The sequence below is a fragment of the Desmodus rotundus genome, chromosome 7, assembly GCF_022682495.2.
Source record: "Desmodus rotundus isolate HL8 chromosome 7, HLdesRot8A.1, whole genome shotgun sequence".
In the NCBI taxonomy this organism is placed as follows: Eukaryota; Metazoa; Chordata; class Mammalia; order Chiroptera; family Phyllostomidae; genus Desmodus; species Desmodus rotundus.
In genome coordinates, this window is record NC_071393.1 from 36031181 (window position 1) to 36043196 (window position 12016).

The 12016-nt window shown below is 55.2% G+C and overlaps 1 protein-coding gene across 4 annotated transcripts in view; it reads right to left on the reverse strand.

Annotated features, from left to right (window-relative positions):
* Positions 1-10302: 10302 nt before the first annotated feature.
* The window catches only part of CD276 (CD276 molecule), a 30209-nt gene continuing 28495 nt past the window's right edge, over positions 10303-12016 (reverse strand). For all 4 annotated transcript variants that reach the window (XM_024557452.3, XM_024557453.4, XM_053928586.2 and 1 more), the window contains one exon: positions 10303-11478. In XM_024557452.3, coding sequence (XP_024413220.3) covers positions 11456-11478 — 23 coding nt within the window. In that variant the 3' untranslated portion in view covers positions 10303-11455. The remainder of the gene's footprint in view (positions 11479-12016) is intronic.

Below are 12016 nucleotides of genomic sequence, written 5' to 3' on the forward strand. Positions count from 1 at the left end.
TGGCTACATCCCCTTTGGTGAGATGGGGAAGGGAAGAAGTTCACTGGTGACCCAGGTGTAGAGGTGTGGAGGGACGAGTCGGAGAAGCCCAGCGGGCACTCGGAACTTCTCTTGACCAGAGATGCCGCCCCCCACTGACCCTACTCACCCGCCAATTCCCTGAGCATTTCTCTTTTCAACCAGGGGTTGCAAGTTGGTGTCCTGCATACCTGTTTTGCCTCCCACACCTAGATTTGTCTTATTTTAAAGAGACTTCTGGTCAAGATTGCAGAGGAGATATAAACGCTGTGCTTCATATTCTAGGAACTTACTCTCCCCTCCTCCCCCGCCTCCTCTTCCTACTGTTCCTCCTCAATTCATCAGCTGTAAAGCTAGCATTGTCCAGTCACCCTTCCCCAGGAAGCTGACACCTCTCTGCTTTTTTAAGATGTGCGCTCTGGGCCGTGGACATTGAGTAAGTGGCCCTCTCACTGGTCGCCCAGCGATGCGGGGCATTCCTGGGATGGCTGGATGACACGGAGGCCTAGTCTCCATCAGAGTTAGGGCTCAGGGAGGGGCCAAGGGTAGGCAGGACTCAGCCTGTGAGCTGGCTCAGAGCTCAGTCTGCTCTCCCCGACTTGGCTCCCTGATCTCTGGTTTAAACCATTCTTCACATACAAAATGCAAAAACAACTTGTCGCTTTCCTGCCATAAAACCTTCTATGAAACAAAACAAACTAACTAACTTCGGTGGTTCTCCATGGCCTTCACGGTCACAAAACAGGACAGAGGCTGGTCTGCGCTGCTCTCTGCCTTTGCAGTCCCACCCCTCCAGCTCCCCACTGGGCCGAAGAGCTGCTCGCAGTCTCTGAAGCGCCTGGCTCCTCATGCCCTTTGTTCTTCGAGGCCATTTCCCCCACGGGACTAACCCTGCTTCTCCGCAGCGTCGTGTAGTGTTTAGAAGCTGGAGAGCTCAAGTCGAGAAAAGCTGGGTTCAAACCCTTGTTACCAAACAGAAGGAGTTTGTCTACCCAGAGAAGCGTGGCATAGGAAGTCATCTCAACCGCACAAACCACCCGGGCTCGGAGGAAAAGCAAAATACAAAGTCGTACAATATGTTCTTCAGCTCCAGGGCTGCTGCCCAATCTGGGGCTTTCTGGCCCTGAATCCAAAATGCAGAAACAGTAACTTGTGACCGAGGGGACAGACAGGCCCCCATCCACAGGGGAGCGTGGAGGGCCAAATCTAGAAAATAACCAACGAGCAGAGGGTGAGTATCTCTTGACTGGAAGCAGAAGAGGCAACAAGCCAAACGGGGTCCCTACCCGCGGCAGGCCCTGACTCACCTCACCTGGTGAAGTGAGGTTCTCAGCCTCGGAACCCAGAAGGCCATGTCCATGTCTGGGTGTGAAAGGGGTGAGGAAACTGTCCCTTGAAAGTGTCAGATGCCTGCAACGAATGAAAGAAAACTTTGTGAGCCGCTTCAGATAACATGGCTGTGAAGAGGGGGCACAACAGGGAAAAGACAACACTGCGGACACGGCCGCCTCTGCCCTCGGGCAAGAACGGAGGAGCCCTGAACTGGAGAACCTGAAGGTTCTGCCCTGCCTGTGGCTGTTGCCGGGACACGGGGCAGACCCCACACCCACCCAGGCCTCCCTCTCCTGCAGCTGTGTAGTCGGAACAGTAGGCCGTGTACTAAAGAGCTCGCGGACAGATGGAAAGCAAGAGAGAGCTGTGCGAGGCTAGGGGTCAGAAAGGGCAGAGGCGGGAGAGAGGCAGACCCTAGGCCGTGGCAGGGAAGGGGCTCTGGCTGGGGAGAGAGGCCTGGGAGGCCTGAGCTGTCACCGATGAGGTTTCAACAGACAGGGGTGGGCATGAGTGAGCATAAGGGACTGGCCCTCCTCCATCTCAACACTCAGCACACTTCAAATTAATAATTAAAATGCTTCCTGTCAGGTTCCAGCCTGACCCATAATTAGAGCAGCTCTAGGCTTCAGGCAACAGTGATGAAAACAGTTCTTGTTAGAAAGGAATTTTCTGAGGACCAGTGGGATGAGAATAGAACTCCCTCCGCACATTTCTCCATCAGGCCCTCCCCTCCATCGACACTCCAGACAGCGAGGGCAGGGGCCCTCCTTCCAGCCTTGGAAGGGGCGTGGGGTACGCAGCAGCATCCACTTCCTCCCTGCACAGGAGGAGGTCGTTCAAGGTGCCGTCCTGGCTGACATGAGCGGGCAGCGCAGGGATTTGTGCAAGAAGGCCCGGCAGGGCTCCGTGGAGTCTCAAAGAGCAGACAGACAAATCCGGGGCCCAGCTGCAGACCTCAAATCCCACCCCCAACATGTGCATGCAAAGTGTTGCTCTCACTGCCTTTCCTCCGAGGGCTGCTGGGCAGGAGCTGAGCTTGGCCGCCAACTGTTCAGTGGTCAACACTCCCCAGCCCCTCCCCACCAACCCATGGCGTCCACCACTCCCTCCTAGAGGACAGCCCTTCCCCATTCCTACCAACAAGATGGGCACTGACCCAGGAGTCTTAGCTCCCAGCTCCTGGGCTTCTCAGATGCCCAGGGGCATAGATTGGAAGTGCTGTCCATGGTTCTAGAGAAGCTTGAGTTTTCAGGCCCCTCCCTCGTCGGTGCTTCGAGAGCACTGGCCCCTCCCCCAGTCCCGCCCACTCTTTGAGCATCCAGTCTTTGAGCCCTGACAGCTGTCACACCTCCTCACCAGCCACCAGGCCTGCCCCCGCCCCCGCCCCAGGAGGGAAGGGATCCTCAACGCTTAGCTCATAAAGGGAGAGCTCTGAGTGCCCACCCTGTAGGCCTGCACTGCTTGGGAATCAGAGCTCACGCCAAAGTTCACTATTAGAAGAAAATCACTTTAAAGCAATGTTGTGCTACCTCATTGAAGTTGCCTTCATAAATATTTTAAAGGTGTTTATTAGGAAAACCACAGGAGCGGAGAGGAGGCTGCTGAGGCGGGAGGAGAGGTGTCCTGTAAGGTCTCTGCTGCTGCCACCACTGCCACCGATGAAACCTTTACTCCTTCAGAGGGGCTGACGTCGTGGGGGCTGCACCACCCCTTTCAGGAAGAGGCTGAGAGAGGCACCTGCTCCTGTCCTTGGACTGAACCACGTGGGGCTCTATAACAGTCCTGTGGACATGGCACTGAGCCAGGGCAGGGGCTGTCTGGGTCCTCCTCTGACCTTTGCTCCCAGTTGTTGGGCAGTTCCTGCTGTTCTCTGAGCTCATGGTACAGTGGAGAAGAGGCTCGGGGTCCCTTCCTGGGTGACGTTTCTAGATTTGTGGATTCTGCCCTGTGCTCTCCTCTCCCACTCCCTCTTCCACTCTCCCTCCTGGGCTCACAACCATCCAGGGCCTCGTCAGACCAGGAGCAGCAGAGCCAGGCAGACACTTCCAGGGGCATCCTGGCCTGCCTCCCCCCAGTCCAGCCGGCAGGGAGAGCAGTGCTCGGGGACTGGGGAGGGCTAAGAATGGCATCTGGCCCTGGCTGGGTGGCTCAGTTTGTTGGGGCATCCTCCCATACACCAAAAGGTTGTGGGTTCGATTCCCAGTCAGGGCACAGACCTAGGTTGCATGTCCTATCCCCGATCAGAGCGCATAAGGGAGGTGGCTGGTCAGTGTTTCTCTCTCACGTTGATGTCTCTCTCTCTCTCTCTCTCTCTCTCTCTCTCTCTCTCTCTCTGTCCCCCCCCTCACTCTAAAATAAAGTAAAATATATCTCCAGGTGAGGATTTAAAAAAGAAAAAAGAAAGAATGGCAGCTGTCTGCTACTCCATCTTCTGTCTGATAGGGTGGGGCCGGGAGGGAGGCACCATGGTTGCCTTGGACACAGCTTCTCTCCTTGGGAAAGAGCCTCTTTCTCTTCCTCAAGCCAAAGCCAACAAGCCAATGAGACCTGGAGAAAACAGAATCAATCTGCAGGCTAAGGGACGACACTGATGTACTCTGCTGGTACCCAGGGGCCGTGGCTGCGTTCTTGCGTGCCTGGGGCTCCTCTATTGCCATCGTCCCACTCCAAACGCCCCATCTCACTGCCTGTCCCCTCTCTGTCGGTCTCAGGGCAAATCTCTTCACTTTGTCTGGACTGAGCCAGATGCCAAACGCTCAGGACTATCTATTTACACAGTGTCGTGAGTGCAGGTGGACGGCACCGTGAGCCTCTGTCCTCTGGGTGATCTTGTTCCGTCTCAGTCAGCCGGGAAAGCGGGCACTACTCTTGACCTGATTTTGCAGTTGCCGCTTGTAAGGTCTCAGAGCATTCAGTTCCCCAAGTGTTAGCAGGTAGTATATGCTCCACAGAGTTTAGGGAACCTTTTCTGGTACATATTGTATACATAGAGAATGACTTACCATTACTATATCAATTGTTTATGGGCAAATAAGGGTTTCTAAGAGGTTTTAAAAATAGATGCTTGCTTTAAATAAGTGTGTGGTATGTGAGAACATGGGCGCCTTTCCAAGCTCCGATCCCCCTCCCGCCCTGTGGGAGCACGAGGAAGCCCATCAGTAAGTGTGCTGGGGGACACTGGGAGCCAGGAGGAACTGTTCTCCCTGCGAGCCCGGATTGTAAATAGATGGCACTTTGATCTCACACAGCCTGCATGCGGGCCCATCAACCTGCACTCTATATAACCCTGTCCTGGGAAAGTCTGTGTTGTGAAGACCTCACCAGCAGGCTGCCCCCCGGTGCCTGCAGAAGTCCAGATAAACTCACGTCTTTCACAGCCAGTCCTCCGGGTTATTTCTTTGGCAAGCAAGCAATATGCTGAAGTCTTTTTGGACCTCGACTCTTTGCACAACAATAGGTCAAGCACCTTGGCAGCCTCATTTCCATTATTCACTTGCTGGGGAATCAAGTTTTTGAGGGGCAGTGCAGAAGCAAACTTCAGCCTGGTCCTTTTCATTCAGAGACTGGATGAATGGCACGTATGTTCTTGCACTGGGCCGGCAGGGGGCACCTGCTCTGGGGAGGTGAACTCCCAGAGAACAGTGAAGGAGCCAGTTCCTTGTCTGGCTGTGACACAGCAGGTGTCGTCGGAGACCAAGTGATACACAGGAGGGCATGTGCAGGATTTGCATGGGCAGAGGAGACGGAGGGCAGGTCCTTGAGGGGAAGAGCTTGAGCAAAGCCTTATGACCAAGACTGAATATGGTCCGTGAAACTTCTCTCCTCCATAGGTCACCTCCACCAACTCCCTCATCACCCATCCTCCCAACAGAATAGAATGCACCCCTCTCCCGGTACTGCAGACCCTATTCCCCAAACATCGAGGGTGCAGATTCCCTTGCTGCCAGCACATTCTCTTTTGGAGTTGCCCCAGACCCCTCTGGCAGCAGTGGGGGGGGCACTCAGAAGGACAGCATGGAGAGAGACACCAAGGTGATCAGCACCCTGGCCAGGCTTCCCGGGTCACCAAGGCCCTTGGCGTGGCCATACCAAGAGCCTGAGCCCCCTCTGCAACTTGGCCAGCTTCAGGTGCTCATAATGTATGCACAAGCTGCCCTGGCTGCTGTGGCTCAGTGGATTGAGTGCCGGCCTGCCAACCAAAGTGTTGCTGGTTCGATTCCTAGTTAGGACACATTCCTGGGTTGTGGTCCAGGGCCCCAGTAGGGGGCGCACAAAAAGCAACCACACACTGATGTTTCTCTCCCTCTCCCTAAAAAATAAATGAATAAAATGTATGCTCAAGTCGCCACTAGTCACCATGATGAACATATAGACTTCAAAGCCGTTAATGAAAACTAGAGGAACAAGGAGCAGTGTGTTCATTTATTAGCAGCAAATTACACAAAATTATCTTAGCAAATAAGACAAAAGTCAGTGTCCGTTTAGTGCCTGGCAGAGACACAGGTTGGTCCTTGTTCCCAGCACCCCAAGACTGGGAGTCACATTCTGCAGAAACGGTTTAGGGGAGAATAGTGAAACACAGAAGGCAGGAAGGGAGGCTGAAGGCTTGTGAATTATGGGACTAGGTGGGTAAACCCTGGCTGCACACAATTTGAGCCTGAGGAAGGACTAGAGGCCAGAGACCCTGCGGGAGGGCGCTGGGGGCAGTGGTGGAGTAGGGAGCCTCTGCTCTGGCCACTCAGGATACAGCAGGGCTTCATTCAGAACAGTAGAGGCCCCAGGATACCCTGGGGCAGAAGCCAATTTGAGAGTGGGCAGGGGCTGGGGAAGAAAGCAGGAAGCGTGTGCAGGCTGCTTTCCTGAGCCTGGCACACACTCACAGAGTGACGGGCTGCCAGAGCAGGACAGAAGGTCCTGGCCTCTTGAAGAACATGGAGCTGGAGAGAGGGAGCCATACTTACCGCGTGACTATGCACACCTGGAGGCCTGGGAGGTGTAAAGGGAGACACAGGGAGAAAGGGGGGAGGGCCTCTCATTTCCTAGACTGAACTGAAAGGGACAGAGCCATTGTCCATGACACCCCATCCTTCCCCACTCCTCCAGAGCCTGAGCGCCTGGTCTGGCTAAGGGCAGGGGCTCGGGGCTGCTGGGCCCCACAACACAGGGAGCGGGCCCCTCTATTTTCCACACTTAACCGTGATTGTGTGCCCCTTGATATTCCTTGCATCTGTATTTTCTGCGCATCCTTTAATGTGAAAACAAACACCTCTTGGTCTGACTCAGTGACGGTTGCTAACAACTGGCTCATCTCAGGTGCATGGTCTCAGAGATCTCTGCTCAGCGTTGTCCCCTGAACCCCATTTTGCATTCATTTGTTAGGCTGGCTAGAGCCCCTGGGTGTGCGCATGAAATATTTAGCGATTATCTCAGCCATCTGCACCAGAACTTCCAGGGATGGATACCAGGTACTTCTATTTAAAAATCTCCTAAGTGATTCTAATGTGCAGCTGGGTTACAAACCACTGGATTAATGGGATCTGGAGCTGTATCACGAGGAGCATGGTGCTCTGGATCAGGGAGGTGAGAGGCTGATTTATTAGGAGCTGAAATATTACAATCTGTGCCAAGGCCTTACCTAAAAAGGCAACGATGAAACCTGTCTAGAGAAGGGCAGCAGTGGTGGAGAAACCATACCACCTGAGTCAGGTTGAGGGGACCGGGGCATTTTTGCAGCTCGGATGCTGGGGAAAGCCTGGGGACAAAGGCTATGGGCACTCTTTTGCCCTGTGAGGCCCAGGTTTCTGGTGCTTCTAACAAGCACCACCTTATTCACGGTGAGATAATGTTGCCATAATTACCTGGAGCTAAGGGAGCCAGATAGCAGGTTAGGAACATCCTCAGACACAAGTGCAGAAGATTTAATTTGCCCTGAGGCACCTGCACCCAGCAAGGTGCGGATGAACTGCCCCCATCCATGCCCGTCAGGTGTCCCAGGTACAGGATGCAGGGCTTAGCCCAGCCCCAGCACACACTCAGGCCACCCCATCCAGCAGGAGGCAGACACACTCACCCCCAGGACTGGGGTCACGGAAACGTTAAGAGAGCTCCCCGGGAACGGAGGCAGCTGCTGGAGGGAACAGTGGTCCGGAGTGGGTGAGAGAGGGAGAGATGACCACAGACCCATACTCTGAATCAGGCCCCCCTGCCCGGGTCCCTGACCAGCTGGGGTGGCAGTTCCCAGGGCCCTTCCTGTCCTGTCTAGAGCCGGGTTTGCTCATGGCCCTGAGTGTTCTTTGCTTGCATTCTTGCTGACAGAGGCTGGCTGAAGGCAGCCCAAACAATTGTCCACTCTACCAACACTTAAAACGTGCAGGCCTGTCATCCCAAGACCCCACTTCTTGGGCTCCATCCTGTAGAAACCCTGGCACAAGTCTGCATGATTTATAGGCAAACTACGCATAGGAGCTGGCGAAACATGTTCTAGAACAGTAGTATAATACTATGAGAGACTATGTAGCCACTTAAGTAGAATGAGGGAGGTCTTTGAACGGAGCTAGACACAAAATAGTGTATGCTATAGGATTCCACTTACAAGCAAAACCAGTCCACGGTGGCAGCAGCCAGGATAGTATCCGAGGGTGGGGAGGGCAGTGCTATTGATTGCGTAGGGTCACAGGGGAACTTTCTGGGTTTGGAAAGTGACTCATACCTTGACCTGGATAATGGTTACCTGGGCAGAGGTACTTGTGTGAGAATTCATGCACCGAGGGCAGATGTCTCTCAAACACTAGGTGTATGTTACACCTCAATTAAACAAATAAAGAAACAGAAGAACTGACCTGGGAAAATGGCAAAGCAAAAGAAGTTGCAGAATGATACGTATGACTTCATTTTTGTAAATGAGTAACGGTGTGGGGGGAAGGTGTGGAGGGACAGCCGACCCTTAGTAGTGCTTCCCTCTGAGTAGGGGCCTGGAGGTGAGGACGAGCGCTTCACACACTTCTCTGCTGTTTGCATTTGTAGCATTTGAATCTGCTGTCCCCCACCCCCATCCATTCTGGCTCCCCACTTCTCGTCAGCCTCAGCTTCTCTGTGGGTTTCCTGCCCTTGGAGGCCCGGGGTTTGGCTCCTTGGGGGAAACTTTGGCTCCACATTGCAGTGTAAGACCTGGGCTGTCCAGCGGGATACGGGGGCCTCGTCCAGCTCTGATCAGCCGGGGTCTCTGCTTTTTAGAACTGCCTCCTGGGATGAGCAAGATCAGGCGTCTCCCCCTGAACAGACCCCATGGGAGGCATCACTCACCCCTGTGTGCCGCAGGGCGCTCTGAAGGAGGAAACAAGCAGGTAGGGAAAGGCAAGGTGGCTCGGGACCCTGGTCATGCTGTTTGTGCTCCCACCCGGCTGCTCCCTAAGTGGACAGATACACTAATGGTCCTCACAGCCTCGGTGACAAACAGATGGTCCTGGAGGTGAGTTCCAGTCGCACCCTGAGCCGGGCAAACAATCCCTGACCCCTGCAGGCTACAGCTTGCCGCAAGGTGAGGATTTCTCCACTAAAATGCAGGAGTTGAAACTTTGCCCAGAAATACTGCTCTCTGAAGCACTTGTCACCAGGGACTTAGTGGCCCCCTTCCTCCTCTCTCAGCCCCCTGGGCAAGTCCCTCGTCTGCTGGGTCGCTGGCCCAAGCAGGTGACACAGTATCACATCTAAGCCTTACCCTGGCCCCATCAGAAAGGAAAAGCACTGGTCATCAGACGCGTTTCACAGGTGGGCACACTGGTTTGGACAGCTCGTTCTGGGCCAGGGCGCGCCAGCTACAAATCACCGGGGAGCAAGTGCAGCCCCAACGGCAGGGACAAGAGCAGCCGTCCTGTGTCCCTGCAGTCTGCAGTCCACCGTGTCTTCTCATCGCTGCTTGCCCAGCCCTCACAACACCCCATGAAACAAACTATCGCCCACCTTACAGGCGGAGTTGATGCCCAGTGAGGTGGGCGAACCCCCGTGGGCGTGGAAAGCAAAGGTAGACTCTCACAGACCTTTTGATTCTAAAACCAGTGGTGGCCCGTCAAGCAAGGTGCCCGTCTCGCTCCCGGGGCCATCTACTTTATAACAAGTGCTCCAGTTGGTAAAGAATGTCACATAGTTCTCAGAAGAGGACTCAAAAGTCACCCCTACTTCATGGATCAGAAAATTAAGGTTCAGAGGTGTGAAGGACTTGGTCGCAAGTTAGTCGTGGAGCCGGGAACAAAAGTCAAGTGCCCTGACCCCCAGCCCTAGGCTCCTCCTGCCACCCCAGGGCCTGTGGGCTCTGGGGCCAACTGGCTAGTGCCGAGACGCAGTCTCCCAGGGGCAGAAGCACAGTGCACTCTGCAGGCTCCCACATCCCCGAACCCGGTTCTCCCAGCGCCTGTTTGCCTGCACTGCTCAACCCTTCCTCTCAGTCTTTGGGGGTGGACAGTGGTGAAAACCTCAGGCCCACTCTACATGTAAGCAAGGCCCCGGGAAGCTACAGGCCCTGCTCGGGGGGCACGGGGCAGAACGAGGTCCTGGACCTCTGACTCACACCTGCTGTCAGCTTCTCACGGGGTCTCAGCTTCCCTGTCTGTGAAATGGAGCATGAGCCAGGCCCTAAGCAAACCTAGGGCTGGAGTCTCCCCGGATGGAATTAGAAGATGTTGTAAGGAGTGGGTGGAACCCCACAGTGGCCTGGCTCTCTGCACAGCCAACTTCACTTTACCAAGAGGGAAACTGAGGCCAGGGACAGGGCCACAAGCCCCCAAAGACCCAGTGCTGTGAGGACGGTAAGAGAGAGGAGATTCGGCCTTGATGCCCAGGAGGGAATCCTTCCTGCTGAGTCCTGAGACCCGCCCTGTTTCCACACACCTCGCAGAGAAAAAGCTTTCTACAAAGGCATTTATTTTTCCCCAAACGCCCCACCCACCCGCCCAGTTAACAGAATTCCTCAGAGTCCCACATTTAAATTAGAAATACCCACATCTTCCATTGCTGGCAAAGGGAGATAAGTTGGTGGGAGGACATCAGAACTCCAGAAGTTTACTCGACTGGAGGTGGGGCCGGCCAGAGAAGCCAGAGCTGTCTGCCCAGTCCCAGAACAGCACCATGGTGGAGGGGGGGCTCTCTCCCTACCCCCAGAGGTCCCAGGCTTCCCCTATGCCGTGCTCTTGGAGTCTGTTGGGCTGCCTGCCCACCTGCTCACCCTGGAAAGACTCTTTGGGGACCATCAGCTTCTCTCCAGGTAAGAACTAGGGATGGGATGGGAGTGAGGTACCCAGGTAGCTAGGGGCACAGAAGAAGGGTACAGTAGGGAACAAGGCAGGAGCCTCTCTCAAGAACCGCTATATCCTCACAAGTTTCTGGCTGAAGGGCAAGATCCTTGAGGGACAGCTTGTCTTTTCAAAGAGGGTTCCCCACACCGAACACAGTGCCGACACCCCACAGGCGGTCAGTGAAGACTGTTGGGGCAGAAAACCAAAAGGTGGAAAAAGCAGAGGGGCAGAAGCTGACCCTCAGTGACCCAGAGTGACCAGCACATGCTTCCCGTGGGAACAGCTTCTCAGGCCCCTGAGTCTCTGCGTGGCTGGGAGGGTGCCTGTCTGCACTCAGAGGGGAAGGGAGGACTTCAGGAGATGCTGAGGCTGCAGCGCCCCCTCGGAGGACACGGGGTCACGGGCAGCTCGGGGAAGGCGGAGGTGGTAACGAGTGCCATCAGGGCCCCGGGAGGAACAAGGCAGGGTGACTGGGTGGCACGTCTTTGGAGAAGTAAGGCAGAGGGTCAGTCTGCATACTGTGTCCTCTGGAGAAAAAAGGCAGCCAGGTGGCCCACATGGTGTGAGCATGTGGCGTATCCACTGTGTCTCGTGTCCATGAGAAATAAGGCAGCAGAATGACTCAAGAGCCACATCCATTGGGGAAACGAGGCTGTGGGTGGTCTGTGTATCACATCCTTCGCAGAATGAGCACAGCCACCAGGGTGGGGGCCACCTGTTGGGCACAGGGAAGCCCCAGCCCGGGGCTCACACTGAGGTCCCAGTGCAGCCGGAGGTGGGAGCTCAGGGACGGGGCAGCAGCTCCCTGGTCCTCGTAGTCAGGCTATCTCTTGTCCATCACCTGCATTTCGTGATGGGAAGAAAGATAGGAGGGAGAAGCATTAAGTGCAGGAGCTCTACTCTTAGGAGTACGTCGGAACCCCAGGGTGCGGAGTGTGAGAGTGGGCACAGAAGTCCGACCAGCAGTCTCCAGCACTGAGTCCTGAGACCCAAACGACATAAACACAGGACCCGGGAGTCAGCCAGACCACAAGGGCACCTGTGGGAGACTGCCCAGTGCTCGCCAGCCCGGCTCACTCCCCATGGCTCTACTCACCCAAAACACTTCCCTCCCACCTGCCCCTCTGCCAGGCCACTTCCCTGCTCTAGCAGGGAACCCTCTCCAACTTCCCTTTCCCACACTGATTCTCCCCACAGTCATGCTGTAGGGCGCCTCCTTCCCCTGGCTTTTGTGTCCATGTAAGGGTACATACGCCATGGATTCATAGCCCTGGCCTCATACCCCCTCCCTGGCCTGGAAGGAGAGTTTAGAAGGAGGACCGGGGCATGCATGGCCTCGCCCTTCCCTCTGCCACTGTTTGGGGGTCTGTCTGCCTGTC